This window comes from Aythya marila (genome assembly GCF_965140915.1).
Source record: "Aythya marila genome assembly, chromosome: 5".
NCBI lineage: Eukaryota > Metazoa > Chordata > Aves > Anseriformes > Anatidae > Aythya > Aythya marila.
In genome coordinates this window covers 59,479,400-59,495,393 of record NC_139046.1, presented here as the reverse complement: position 1 = coordinate 59,495,393, position 15,994 = coordinate 59,479,400, and the positions used below count along the sequence as shown (strand labels likewise).

General features: G+C 41.6%; 1 protein-coding gene across 1 annotated transcript in view; it reads left to right on the top strand.

Moving 5' to 3' along the window:
- Positions 1-11,682, top strand: part of KCNC1 (potassium voltage-gated channel subfamily C member 1) — a gene marked incomplete at its 3' end in the record, with an annotated part of 104,405 nt that extends 92,723 nt beyond the window's left edge. The window contains exons 3-4 of the mRNA XM_082762652.1: positions 8,606-8,794; positions 11,618-11,682. Of these exons, the coding sequence (XP_082618778.1) occupies positions 8,606-8,794; positions 11,618-11,682 (254 nt within the window). The remainder of the gene's footprint in view (positions 1-8,605; positions 8,795-11,617) is intronic.
- Positions 11,683-15,994: the final 4,312 nt, after the last annotated feature.

Here is a 15,994-nt window from a genome sequence, read left to right as displayed (position 1 = left end):
CTTCAATTCACAGGGAAGAGAATTCTCTGACCAAATGCCTTTGAACATTAAAGCAAAAAAAATAATATGACTCCACTAATTTTAGTGTCATAAAGCCTTTGACCCTCTCTGTAAGACCAAGAGCAGACAACAATGTAACTGAAAAGAGTCTGGGTCTTTTTCAGCTCAGATGGCTTTGATGTTTGTATGCATTTTATATATTTAAGTATATTTAAAAGGCAGAGGATAAGATAACAGGGAGATGTTTTTTTCTTTCCTCCTGGTACTTAGCTTTCCTAGCTTTTAAAACTCCATAATCCCTCTCTCCAAATAGCAAATGAGGTAATGATTGCATCTTAACATCACTGAAGCTGGGTCCTCTGGGTCTAATGCAGAAATTGTAACAGCTCAAAATAATAGGAATAACGCTCAGTTCTTCTCATTCAACTTAAAATACATTTGCCTAAAGTTCCCCTTATGTTAAAAGAAGAGTTAGGCAGTCTAAGAGTAATTCACTGATTTATGATCTGAATTGCCCGCCAGAGGTGGCTTTCTTGATAACTTATCTCAGGTGACTGCAGCTCTGACTTAAGATCCTCAGTTAAGTGCCTATATTTAGGTGGAAGCAATTTGGATCTATTCCTTGCCCCTCGTGTGGCATTTCTGCAATCTCATACAATGTAATTTTTTGTTGTACAATTATTCATCTGTCATTTCCTGTAGAGATATAATCAGTGGGTGTCACTTGTACTACAGTGCTTGCTTACATTATAATTTGGGTAAGAATACAATTCTCCATACCAAGTCAACTGAAAGCAAAAAGGAAAAGCAATGAACTCAAGCACAAAGGGTTGCCTTCTTTTTGGCCCACAACCATGCCAGGTGTACGATGGCTGAAGAGTTTTGCCATGCAGTTACTTAAATGGCAGTGAGCAGTAGTCACAGCCTAGTCCCTAGTGAGGAAGGTTTGAACAAAGCCCCAGAGCAGTGCAGCAGTATGGTAAGGTATTTAATGAAAGAATAGAAGTAAAAAGAGCTCCTTGCAGATCTGGACTGGCTTCTGTCCAGTCAGCAGAGAAGTCTGGGGGACTTTCTTCAAAACTGTTGTTCTTTTGCTGTCAGTCCCCAAAGCAGACACTTAGATGCTTTTCTCTGGCACTATGCGAGACACCAAAAACAAATAATAATTCACCTTACACAGTCCCCTGTGGACAACTGTATGAAAGGGCAGGACTACACTTCAGGACTAGCTGAAAAATAATCAGAGAACTAATAAATCTTAGGACTTTTAATGCCTTAACTTAATGAGCACGAGACACTTTTAGAGATGGGTAAACAGATAGCGACACTCCAGCCAAGTCAGATCAGCCTCTGCCAATCCTCCAGCACTAGGAGGATTGGGTAATACAATAAATAAATAAATAAATAAATAAATAAATAAATAAATAAATAAATTGGGTTTACCTTTAAATGAGGTAAACCATCTTTCTCAAGCATCCTTTCACACCATGTGCCTGCCACTATAGCTCCCATGCCATCCACTGCAGAGTGAATTCCTGGGATATCAAAGAGGTACTCTTGGCATCTCTCCCTTCTGCTGGATTAAGTATGAATGACACTTTTAGGACACATACAACAAAAGTCACCTTTACTGCAATAGCACAAGATAAATGGGATGATTTACCCATTACTACAAAAGACCAGGGCAAAAAGGGTCTAGGGTATGAGGTGACAGCTCTGTGCCCAGCCTACTAGCTTATATCCCTCTTGCTCTGTACTTGATGGATATTTTCTCCAAACTTTGGCTATTTGCTTGTCTGTTTATAAGCACAAAGCCGAAATAAGAAGCAATTCACCATTCCCACTGTCACTGTTCTTTGTGTTCATCCATGCTCCATGTCTCAGACACCTTCCATACTGTACAGATCATCATACTGTATTCCTCAGAGCGGTAACGTAAGACTGTAGCATGACTCACCCAACTGCATTTTCCTGCAACCTCTATCTGACCTGTCAAGGACCCACCACGCTCTACAGAATCGGATATTAGTGGGATCTCAGAAGGCCAGGATGAGTATAAGTGAAACCCCAGAAGCATCAGGATAAAACTAGAAGGGATCTTCCAGAGTTCTTTGCAATGTAGCACTCCCAGGAGCAACAGTTCTCAGCACTGCACTAAACACGTATTCAATAACACCTGCAGAGGTGATAATATACTGGATCAACTTAATTAGAGCTCCCGTATTTCCTCTAGAGGTACCAGTAGGTAGGCTGCCAACATACTGTCACCTCACTTCAAGAAGTAGTGCCTCTCAAAGGTGATATTCTCTGGGAGTGATGTTACTATGTTGGCCAGTTAGTTCTGGGAGAGGCGGTCACCACCGTCACTGGAGTGCCTTTACTGGGGGACACGGCTTCCTGGAGGAACCCAGGTCAACACGGTGGTGAGTAAATGTTGAAGAGGTAGGTTGGGTCGGAAGGCCTCTGCATATTCATGTAGCATACTAAATTCTGCTCTCGTTTGTGCCAGCATAAAGTCCATCAGTGTGAAATTACTCAGAAGACCTTCATAGCAACTTTCAAAGTACGCAGTAATATAAACATCAGGAAATTTTAATAAAGATACCTAGATCTAACAACATTTTTTAACTATTATTTTAATGGCCTTAGAATATTGGGATAACTAAAACTGAGTTGTTATATAGGAATCTGTTAATTCTTTTACATGTTCTTCACATTTTCTCTCTCTTTTTCTCTTTCTCTCTTTCACTCTGTTTGTTAACATTTATTTGTTATTATTGTACGTTGCTTGCAACTTGTGTATGTTACAGACTGTCACTTTTTATTCTGTGAAGTTTTTCTCCAATTTCCATCAACCTGAGCTCCATGTTGGGCAGCCGAGGAGATTACAATACAGTTATTTAATGCAAAAGAACAAGGAATGTCACAGACTATAGGTAACTTCATTGAGGTTGTGACACAAAACCTGATGCAAGGTATTAATGCAAAGAGTAAGTACTCGGTATGACAATAGAACTACTTAGTTAAATTACTTTTTTTTTTTTTTCCAGATAGTCTGCATGGAAAAAAAATTAATTTTTTATTACTCTCCAGCAGAAAAATTCCCAAGCCTACCAATTTAGGATTTTTTTCACTGCCGTTTTGAAAACCAGTGATGCCCATATTGATGAATCATTACTCATTTTCAGAGGCTTAAATCCATATTGCCTATGCTGTTCTCTATGCTATACTTCCTTCCATACTGTCCAAGCCATCATTTCATCATCCTTTGTCTGTGGTTTAATACATCATCTTCTCCATAATTCTTTTTATAATTTAATGAAGTTATATCCCTTTCACTCTAAGGACCTGCTTTAACAACAACAAAAGTGAGCCCTTACCCATGGGATCCATGCTTCTTAATCCTGCATGAAGCTCTGGAGCCCATAAAAATTGATTTCTGTACCAAAGATGGTCTGGCACACAAGCTTAATTGTTATTTTGCTGAATCAGGTCCTGACCAAGGTATTTTGTTACAATCTCCCCCATTTACCCAACAATACTTTGAAAGAATGGTACAAAATAGCTGATAGACATCTCTGATTATTTTCTAGAGGGAGAATCACAGAACATGAAGTTTACTGCTTCTAAGTTTCTTCTAAATTGCTAGTAAATTCTACATTAACTCAGAAATCACTATAGCCATGTACTAATTCAAGAAAAAGCTTATTTTTCCCAGTCTGCAGTTTCTTCCCAATTAGCTATTATGTCCTAAGCCTCCTTTAAAAAGTGAAGAAGCACAGCAGAGTTTAGATGAAGTCTAGTATAAAAGCAAGAAAGATTTATCCTGATGCAATTGATGAGTGGCCAATGAATACTAATGGCCAGTAAACACTATCCAGGCAACCATAAGAAAAACAACTTGATATAACTGGTGTGAAATTTGAATTAAGGAGACTCGAGAGAATAGGGAATTGAACTGTAAATACCAACTTTCTCACAACATCTCAGAGAGAAATGGAAGGATATAAAGTCAATGGGGACTTTGAGATGCTGAGAAGCTCTTAACCTCCATAGATCAGAGGAAATGTCTTTAGATGCTTGGATTCACACCCTTATCTTCATCATAATCATTTACACAGCACGAGAAGTATCAGACAAAAACAATGCTGCAAAAAGCAATGCAAAATCTTTGCATTTTCTCTAAAATAAAGACAGATGGGAAATTGTCTGTCCTCCACCAGCAACCGCAGCAGCCCTTCACTTCACTTTGCACTTCCAGCTAAACATCTTGTAGCTGAGAAAAGCCAGAGCACAGCAGTTCTCCACCCTCACCTTGGCCATGCCACCTCTGTTCCTGTATCATTCTATCAGTAGCCTTAGAGACAGAGAAAACCATCCTGCCAAGAAAGTTTGCCATTGCCAGCACAGTATGACATGGCTAATGTTTGCCACATTAACAGCCCTTTTATATCATGAGAAAACTGAGAGGAAAGTGAAAAACAAGAGAGTAATTAACTTATTAAATGGACAACATACCGTTACTTCCAGCAGGGTTCCAGGTGCGTTAAAGGTCTCTGCTGTGAGGGGCCTCAAGGACATCCCTCTTCATGAGAGACTTCAGGCAGCTATTGAATGTAGCCCTGCAGAGTAACAGGGGTTGAAAATAAGCAAAGACCTTCAAGCTGTGAATGAGAACCAAAACACACACAATCAGGAGTAGGACTATCCACAGCCTGTAATAATGGCAACGTCAAGTTTGGGACCAGGGTTATTAGAGCACAGCTGAGATCTAAACAAGCTGTAGATTCATTTTTAGCTGTACATGGGATGGTGATATGGAGTTTAACTGTAGTCAGACATGGTCTCCCTAGTAGAAAGATCTTCATCTTTCACGCAGCTCCCTTTCTCAGTTTTGTCCCTGTTTTTGCGCTCAATTGCTCTTACCTCCTTCCTGCTGGCCAACCCCTTCTCTTGGGGCAGGAATGCAGACCCTTGAAGTCCTCTGAGTCTTTGTGGGATGGCAAACAGCTTCTCAGGGAAGTTGTAAGTGCCCAGCCTTGGTCCTTGTCTCTTTCAATCCTTAAACAAGGGTGGCTGGGAGGAAGAAAGTCTGTTTCTTTCTGGAAGAGATTGCCAGTGACCTAATGGGACCAAAGAAAACAGACCTTTGTTTACTATTTGCTGTGTTTCTGATCTGAGGGTGGGAAGGCCCCATCTTCTTTAGTACAATGCCAACAAACCTGATGCAGATCATGTAGCCAGTTAAGTAAAGCCAGTAAAGTCACTAGGACAGTCTGCAACTGCTTGCTACGACAAAAGAGAAGAGCCGTGCAGCATGCAGACAGTCTCTACTGTGCTTCTCCACAACAAGGAGAGTACACTGATGCAAAATCCAGAAGTTACTGTAAGTGTTGTTTTTCAGAATACCCCCAAGGCATTTTAATCATACTTTCTTGCAAATGGAGGCAAAGAAAACAGGAAGGAAGATTAAAACCAAAAACAAACAAAAATCTATCAAGTGGAAACCACACAAATGGGGTAGTTGTGAAATGAACTACTCACCTGGGAGATCTGCTGAACACTTTTTTCAGCCTCTCAGCCAAGACTCTGCAGGAGAATGCTTAAAACTGGTGCAGCTACCTAGGTGTTCACAGATAGTACGATTATGGAGATGAAGTGCCATGCTGGGGGTCAGAAGATTTTGTAGATAACCTCTTAGATAGCAGTGGGTTAGTTACTTCACCACATGGTAGTTTTAGCCATCTGTAAAAGAGGAAGGATAACATCAGCTATTCTTCGTGAAGCAGTGTACAATCTGAAGAAAAATGCTATATAAGCCTAGTTCAGATTCTACTAGCAGGGACAGAACGACTCCTATGAATTTGGTGCCAAGCCTTAGAAGTTTTAAGCGTCTAGAAGTAGTCATCATTGGTATGGCCATGCTGGTAGTCACCAGACAGCAATTGTTTCAGTAGTTTTGCTTTATCTGGAGTTCTCTCAAAGCCAAGGTCAATCTTCAAAAGAGCAAACATGCAAATGGCAACTTAAGAAAGCAGCCAAATAATATAATTTAACTCCATCTTTAGACCTCATTCCTTAAATTGCTCAGCATCTAGATCTGCTAATGAAAAGAATGGAAACCTCTCACTGTTGACTGATGATACCAGTGATGTTTTCTTTATTTCCATAACAGCCTATTTACTTAGTAAATATATGAATCTTGAAACTCACCTTCACAGAATTAGGTGCTGCAGGCAGTGGTTTGGAACACAACCACTCTACTTAACACCTACCAGCAACAGATGCAGTCTTCTGTGCTGGTAATTTCTCTGCTTCCTAAATATTCTGAATGTGCTTCCTAGGACATAGACCATGCATGGAATAGGCAAGGGATGTTAGTGTAATCCAGCTACTCAATCCTCTTTCTATCAGATAGAAATAAAATTGTAAAGTTGTGGATTTTCAACAACAGACATAGAGAAAAATTCACCCGTGTTAAAGAGCCCTGAGGAGGCTGCACAAACAAGTTGCAGCTCGGGTCACTAGCGATGTGTAACACAGCTTAAGAAATAACTACCAAGGTCAACTTTCCTGTCATTTGACCACAATGGAGCCTGAAAGTTGCTTCCAAAAGGACCGATGGCTGTTATCAGCGAGCAGCCTGACCCACAGCCACCCTGCTCAGAGGCATTTTGAGCTGCAGAAACAGACCAGTGCCCCTTCCATCACTCAGTTTAGTCTGCAAACCCAGGCTCAGGTGTAGCAGTGGGAATCTCAGAGATGTCAGTGCCCAGCTGTGCTGCCACAGCTGCCTCTCGTGTCAGGACTAGAGCCATCTGCTTGGAGCAGCAGAGGCTTATGAAGAAGCCCAGTTTTTTGCTCATCCCCAAACCCAGCTACATGGTTTTGAAAGCAGCAGCTCAGTACCTGCAATGTCGTGGTTTCCATGGCAGCCGTGCCAGGGTTTTGTGCCAAGAGTGGTTTTGAATTGCACTGTCACAAACAGAAAGCAATTGCAATTCACTGCAACCTTAAAATTTTAGTACCTTATTGAAATTAGCCTCTACAAACATTAAAATGCACCCATGGATTTTTATTATTATTATTTATTATTTTTTTTATTGTTTTTAATGTATTGAGAGACCTGTTTGTTTCATTGCTCACAAAACAAAATGCTACTACCTCTCCCTCTGGGGAAATAATTGGCTAATTCTACACAGAGCAGAAAGGAGGCAGAGGTTAGATTTGCAGAAAAGACTGTTTTGGTAGTGACAATGATAACTAAATACAAATAAAGAAATAGTATGCAATTACCAGTGCATAGATAGATGTGTAGTATGTGTCATATACATCTTTGTGTGTGCATGCATGCAAAGCAACAAAAATAATCAGTATCATGTAGCATTAAGAACAAAACAGTACATAAATCTAGAAGAGGCACTGAAATTAACTTTATCCGTTGACTTTGTCTTTCCTTAAAGACTTACTTGCAGGATCACCCATTGCCTTACAGCGTCTAGGTAATAAGCATTGTGCAACCGAGGTGTAGGATGCTGCCTACAGTTAATGTGTCTCAGCATTTGTGAAACTCCAGAAAGCACATTTTGACTGTTTTTTCCTCCCTTCAACCAAAACACTCATATTGAGCTGTGCTATATTTCGAGTATGTTCTCAATATACTAATTTGCACTTTAAAACCCTAAAATAAATCCTACACTAAATAGCACTTTAAGTTGTTTTTATAAACATCAAGCAAGTCACACAGAGAAAACATGCTATTCTCAGTCTATCCTCATGGGAATGTGTGGAGCAAAATGGGCAAATCTGACAACCTATTTTTATTATTTACAGCCAAGAGTAAATTTTACTCCATCTATTTTCCAAATTCATGGCCTGCTGTAGTGTTTTATATATGTAGTGTCCTGTGCTGGCATTGCAAATACCGTGTGTGTTTCAGAAGAGAACACCAGAAAATGGATTGGTTTTTGGTTTAGTTTTTGGTTTTTGTTTTGAATCCACATTCTGCTGTCTTATTTCCATACATAACGTACTCTGTGTGTCTGAAATGTGTACAGCCATTCTGCACGACCGGTACTGGAAACAATAGAAAACACCCCGGGTAAATTCGGGGAGGGGAAGAGCAGGAATGTTCCCTTCAGGGAATATTGCACAAAGGTATAAATCAGCACAAACAGAATATACTCAAATACTAAAACACAACTCACAGCCCACTGCCTCTCCAATGCTCCGAGCAACAGTAGGCTTCATGACAAGCAGGTCATTCATGCACCATCCGATGTCATGCAAAAACATGATCCAATTTCTAACCGCGGTCTTCTGCTCGCAGGACTAGGACCAATGCACGCCCGTTTCTGAAACTGCCCCTCTATGCGGAAGTACAGGCGGCTGCTGTCACACCTAACATGATCACGTTTTGTTTCTTCTTCCACTTAACAGACTTTATTTTATTTTGGTGCAGTGCACACGAACGCAGTGTCTAGGACAGATGTGCTACCTTTTATAGTGTCGCGATAGAGCTCGTTAGCTGTGAACCCTTAATTTGCAGCTGGAACTAATAAACAGTGCATAGTGTTTCAATAGCCTTCTGCTTATATGTTTGAAGATTCGAAACTGAATGGTGAGGTGGCCAAGGCGGCGCTGGCAAACGAAGACTGTCCCCACATAGACCAGGCTATTACGCCTGATGAGGGCCTGCCCTTTACCCGCTCTGGCACTCGGGAGAGATATGGACCCTGCTTCCTCTTATCAACCGGGGAATATCCCTGCCCGCCTGATGGAGGAATAAGAAAGGGTATGTAGCTGGGGGTCCTGTAACCTGTAGTTAGCAACCGTTTACAACAAATAAGAGAAAGTCAGCTGTAGCACGCAATAGTGCGCTTGCTGTAGAGATGCACGTTTGGGCTGGAAACCACCACCTGATGTCTGCATTTGGAGTTTCTAACCTATTTCTTTCAGAAAGAAAAGCCTGAGGAGCTGTAACTACCCCATACAGCTATGCTAGGCAGTTGAGTCTTCCACCCTAGCTGGTGCAGTGAGCTTTAGTGGAGAATGCTCTACAATGTCCTTAAATTAGCCCATCCTCCAAGGAGAGGCCAATTACCATTTGACAGCGATGAAGGTTTGCCACTTGGAAAGCTCATGTATTTTACCAATCCCTGAGGAGCATAGACTTGGAGGTGGCAGACAACAAAAGTTAAAACAAAAAAAAAAAACATCCTCATGGAACATGAAATGATTGTTTGGCTGCCTTAACAGAGCACTAAAACAAATTATTTGGATATTCATACCTGTTTAGGTCACTAAAGGAAGAGAAGCACACAAGAACATCTGTTAGCACAGGTGTCTTACAATTGGAAAATAATCCATCTAAAATCATTTTCATAAATAAATCATTACTAGTTAGTTTCTCAGACTTCTGACAGCTACAGATCTCTCAGAAGTAACCGCATTTAGTTTGATAATGACCACAATCATCTATTTAGTGACAAAAAAAGTCAAATCAAATGGGAAAAAACCCTTCCCTTCTTAAAACAGGCTGTTTCGTTTAAGTAACTTACCCCGAGGAAACCATACAAACAAAAATTGAAATTACATATATATGCATAAAAGTTGATACGGAATGGGGAAATTGGAAAAGGTCTCTCTTCAAATCAGTGTTTATCACTGGTGTACTGTATATAGTATATGATATAGTCAATATTTTAAAACTGCAACGATTGTACGATGTAACCATACACTGAGTATGGAGTATAGAATTCCCATGTGCCATTGTATGATGGGCAATAGTTCTAGTAAATGCCAGTTATAGATAGTGTACGTATTTATAAGTTTAAAGCTTATCATCAACAAAGATATAGTTGGACCACAACACTTTCATATGAAAGTATAATCCTCTAAAATTTACCTTTGTAGCAAAGCGTTTTACTTGATTCTGTATTGGATAAGCATTGGCCGCGTTCATTCAGCCTGGGCGAGTTCGGGTGGTTCCAGTGGATCAGGGGAACACTCCAAATGGCACATCCTTTGGGATGAGGAATGTATGGTTTTCACAATGCACTGTAACCGCCTCCCGTTACTGAGTGAAACGGAGGCCGGTTGGCTAAAGAGTAATATACGTCAGCATATTGTTGGCCTGTTTGAAACACGTTGAGAGCATCTTAATTGTTGTTCCAACAGAATTTCATCCATAGTTTGTGCAACTCTCTGTACACTTGCTGAGCTGTTTATGTGCATGTCTGAAAAAGAAGGGTGGGGGGAGGGAGGGAAACGATGCATGCAATTTTGTTTTCTTTCATTTTTTTTTTAATGCTGAGAACAAAGGAGTAGTATCTCTATAGCAACACAATAAATTCCATGGATTTTGCTACTTGCTACTTTTTCTTCTTCATTTTTTTTTTTTCTTTTGGTCTCTTCATCCTCCTCCAAAGCTACCAGAAACCTTAATTTTGCCTGAGGTCAAAATGCATGAGGTGGCAGGGAGAGGTATGCGTGAGTGTATGACTGAGACATCAAAACCCCCCCACCCATTGACTTTTTTTGAGGGTACAATCACATCGCTGCCTGTAGGATCGATTACAAAGCCTGACCATCCTTTAAAAATGATGATTTTTGTTTTGTTTTGTTTTTTAAACTTGTTCTTTTCTTCAATGGCCTACTGAGTCACGTTGCAAGCGATACTACTCTCGCATGTCGGTGCATGCAGATGCTACTGAACTGGCTACAATGTTGACCTCATTCTTAGTCCATTCTGTCATTGATCCAATGCTGTACTTTGCATTTTTCTTTTAAATGAAGGTTACGAAATGTCACGGAGCCTTAACAGCATAGCTGGCATAAGTGGAAAAGCGATAGGATTATCCTCAGTGTCTGCGCCCTACAGCTCTCCTAGTCCAGTGAGACGTTCTTGGTCTCCCATCCCATCTATTTTGTAGCATGGATCAGTAGCAGAGAATGGTCTAAAAAGCTTTATTTTCAATTAGCCTATGCTATGTTGCATATAATCCAGGTGACTAAGTCTGAAGATGCAATGTCTCACAGTAGCACCTGCTGGGAACGGTGTTACTACTGATGCTAGGTGACAACACTCCTAAATAGCACTCAGATGACAATAGGCAGGCGTTTACATAGTACTGGCGGGCCATACATGCTGCATGGTATCAGTACATAGGATGAAGGGTAGATGCACCAGATAGCTTCCTTCCTGGTGCATTGTGCTAGTATATGCTTATTGTGGCTAATGGCGGATCTACTGGCTCTGTATGGAATGGGTTAGGCATATAGCCGATGCTGAAACATGCCAACGATGGAAGATTTTGCTTTTCTCAGGATATTTTTGAGCCATAGAAACCCTGCAGGAGTTTGAGCAAACAAGCACAGTAGGATGAAACTTTGCATGGGCGCCTATTTTAAGCTGAAAGCAATACTCAGACACACTGTAGAGAGGTCTCAGTCTGGCTGACTGCATGGAAAAAAAAAATCCTGTTGAAGAAGAATATGGCTGCCTCTGCATGTAGCTATTTCACCTTTTCCTCCTTCCTTTAAAACTAAGATGCCGAGCTTGATGTGAAAAGCACAGGGAAGAAGCTCAAGTACTGATTGTATTCTTTACATGCAGATCTTTGCAAAGAAAGTCCAGTCATTGCTAAATATATGCCAACAGAGGCAGTCAGAGTGACCTGACAAGGCGAGATGGAGATGAACATTGATGGCTAATAAACATCTGTGTGGAACTGTGCAGGCATAGAAGACCTTCTCATTTGGACAAAGTTAACTCGCTCCATGCAGGTTTTACGGATGATTCTTCATGGTTCTGGAGTTGTACTAGAGATGCAGGCTTTTTCTACGGCCAAAATGTAACAAAACTGTAGAAGATCTTTTTTTTTTTTTTTTTTTTAAATCTATTTTTTTGTTCCATAGCATGAATTGCATGAAGACAAAAATAGAAAAAAAAAAATAAAAATCAAGAAACACTGCAAATGTATGATTAAGGAGAAAAAAAAAAAGCAAAGTTATATATTTTCTTTCAAAGCTCTTTACTTTTACATACATTGTTGTAGCTAAAAATGTAAAACATAAAACTGTACATTTCTTTGCTATGGATCGCTTCTTTTTGTATACAAGATACAGAGTAATGGTTTTAAAAAGTGCAATCAGGCAGTCATCGGTCATATTGACCACGCCTTCACAGTTCATCACACCGACATGGAAATCAAGAACTTTTAATCCAACTAGAAGTGTATAAAAATAAGAAACTTTTTCCTGTCTTTGTTGGCATGCTTGTGACACATGGGACCTTCCTTCGGACCTGACAGTAACAGCTGGTCTAGATTTAATTTTCCAGCTCTGGTTATGTTGTATTTTATTGATGTATAGATCCAACGTAAAGACCCTTCATAAATTGTTCATATTAAGTAATCAGTATGAATTTTAAACAAAAAAGGTGTTATTTTAAAACTGGGACTTATAGTACAAAATCAGGAAGATACTCGAGTATAAATTGTCTCAAAGTTTAAGAAACAAGACAACAGCATTGTATGCAATTTAGTACTGAGTAAAATGCATGCACAATGTTATGCAAAACAATTCTAGCATGAAATAAATTTTGTATCATGGTTTCAGTGCCTGCTGTATAGTGTAAAGGGGAATCCTTTTCTGAAGCGATCAGGGGTTTCCAGAGACTTGCTTCTAAAATCTTGAATAAATACAGTGTTCTCAACTGAAACGTAGGAGAAGAGCTTGGTATTGCTTTGGTTCTACAATGCTAATTTGGGTTAGTAGATAATAAATGAAGCCTGCAAACACTTGATACAACCGATGTCTGAAGAATTCACACCATTAGTAATTTTAACGGGGAAGATTTAAAAACCCTATAATTATCTAGATATCTTCCTTTTCCCTCCTCAACAACAATAAAAGTTTGTCTTTTTAGCTGATTAAACAAATTCAGTTTTTCTTACTTCTTTGGGCCCCGTCCTTCACTTGTTCTTCACTGAGTCACAGCAGTCCTCCTGATACAAAACCCTGAAAGAAATCCAGGTGTTCGAGTCGTATTTTATTTGTCACACGAAACATGCAGCAGTAAGAACCAAGAAATACAACAGGACAAATTCATTTTAGAACCTAGAAATGACAGCTATGAACTATGTGTCAACAGCATTTCGATGAAGTACTTTCTGTAAGGAAGGATACACCTTTATCCTCACGTGAAGCACTTTAAAAGAGCTGGCAACCTGCTAAACAAAAGCTATGGCATCTGGGACTGCTGATGGGAAAGAAAATGTAATGGAACAGCATCCCTAAGGTCTGGAGGAAGTAGAGATTAAAACAAACAAACCAACAACACCACAAAGAAGAAACACTTACGGCTCTGGTAAGTGCCAAATTACACACAGCAGCAACAACAGAAACAAAACAAAAAACAAAGCCAACTGCAGATGGACCTTGTCTTCCTAAAACTACTCGAAAAGGAAATTGAGGAAGGAAGACCTCAAGCTGTGTTTTACAAACAGGAGAAAGGCTGATGATCTAAACCTGAGCATAATTAGGAAGCTCCTTTGTAGTCCTTGATCTAGCAGTGTGTACTTGATTTCTATGCCAGTCACCTATCCTTTCTCCTGAGAACTAGTTTACTGTCTCTACGCTGTTATTCTCAGCCGATAAATGGGCAATTTCTTACCTCCTGAGGCAAGATCCAGGTTAATCCAGGATCCAAAAGTTGTCTACTGAACAACCTTTCCTCTTTTAGCATATTAAGAATCCCCAAGTAGCTTTGCCACATTTTTTATTTAACGCTGTAACTCAGGGGCCCAGTGTGAAGGCTGCTCAAATTCCCCATTACCATAATAAGGAACACTAATGATTCAGCCTTGTAAATCCCACATAGGTCTTCCCCTTCTGCAGCGCTTTGCATATATATGAGCCTTCGCTATAATTAACAGGTTGGGTACACACGGCCTAAGGCAATTGTCATTCTGTTCTACTTTTTGCACTCCCACATCTACCAGCCCCATTTTCATTCCGGTGCTCCTCAGCTTTTCCCGATTCGAGGTAACTGTGTCTTCAGGTGACTTCTGTAAACCCCTCAGAAGCTGAGCAGTGCTTCCCATCCACTGTTCTCGAGGAGATGCCCTGCAGGTTAAGGTCCATCTGACCCCACAGCTCCCCCTTGCACGACAGAGGCAGCGCTGACAACTGGAGAGCTTCAGGAGGAGCTGCTGCACCGAGCCCTGACCCTGAACCCTATGAGAAATATATGCAGCATCCCAGCTGCTTTGCATAAGGACAGTTTGCCGGGCTGTTCTTAAAGCACGAATTCCTTCAAACCTGCCCACTCCCATCACAGAGGGCACACATTTTGACAAAAGAATTAAAACCATACACACATGGCTAGATTCTAATCTCACATTTGCGACGATGCCAACTGCTTCTGACCGCCCTGCCTCGGAAGAGCAGGAGCACGTGCAGCAGCTCAGCTGCCCCCTGCCCGTTTCCTGCTGGAAACAAACACCCAGGTTTCCTCCTTTGGAAACTCAACTCCCAGCCACGGCACCTTGTGCTGGTGCTCTGTGTGAAGCCACTGGCGGTTGCGGTGTTGTTTGGCTTGCTGACCTTGATGGCACGCCCCAGGCTGCACCAAGGTACCTGTCTTCTGCCGGGCCTCCCTGCGTGTGAAGCTGTCTCCACGAGTGCCATTTCGGACAGCAAGGACCTGAGAAGCGTTTTCTGTTCTCTCCAGCAAAGAATCAAGCTAATACCACTGTGATAACAGTCAAGCGCAGCAGTCATTAATCTGGATAAAGTGATTTTTCACATTAATTGCCTTCTTTCTCCTTAAAGTTTCAGAGCCAAGAAGAAAATACATCACCGAAACAAATGGCTGCTGGGACAAACGAGCAGTCTGAAATGCAGAGCAGAGCAAGCAGGGCTAAGGCAAGGACGTTCGCAAGGAAACTGAGCACAGAGCCGCTTAGGAAGATCCTGAAGCAAAAGCAAGCGCAGCTATTAGGCTGCCACTCTGCACATCCTCTCTGTAGGTTCAAAACACAGCAGCCTACCGCTCTGCTTTCCATATATATCCTGGAAGCAACTTGGGCTCACACAAGCTAACTTGACTTCATGCAAATGGGCTTCAATTATGCGGGTTATTTTTAAGTCTCTCATATATTCGAGCTTGGGCGTAAAATACCTGTCTGTTCAGAAGCCCCGAAGCCTCTGCATTCATCTAGGACTGTAGGTGCAACATTTCTCTCTCTAATGGGAATATAAATGCTTATTTGTGATCAAGAGCAGTATCTGAATTCAAATTAAACTTTGGGTACAAAAATACATCCAGAACTGCATCTCTTGACTTGCTTTGCTTCTCTCTCAGAGCAAACATTTCAAAACTAAGCACCCTGACCCACCCCGGTGGATCACGCGCTCCCTGGCTCAGGCTGACCAGGCCAGGTTTTCAACCCTCTGCATTCACCCGAGCGCTTAAAAAAAATTAAAAACAGGTGCTTGTAGGCTTTCATCAGCTTCTCTACCGCCCGTGGAGTGCACCCGTGAGATTGCTCAGCCAGCAAAAGGCAGGGTGGTGCCGTTGGGTTAGCAGGGGCGTCGCGAAGGGACCCGTGCAGTGCCCAAACCCGAGTGGCTTCGGCTTTCGGCAGCAGCACCACGAGCAGGAGACACGGCCCTAGCCCCAGCAGGCAGGCGTTGGGCTCTACGGTGGTGCTGGCGGTGCAGGGGGTGGCCAGGGGAACCACAGCAGTAGTAAGAGGGCTGGGTGATGAGCAGGGTGCAGGGCAAGGCCAGAGGCAGGCTGAGGAGGCAGCAGGTGGGGGTGTAAGAGTCAACAGCCACCGGGGCAGTGGGGAGGATGAGGAAAGCACCAAGAGAGGGAAGCAGCAGCAGTGAGGCTTGCTTGACACCGTCGAGGACTGGTGGCGTAAAACACAGAGCCCTGGCCTGGGACTCGGAGGATGGGGAATTTTATTCTTAGCTCTGCCTT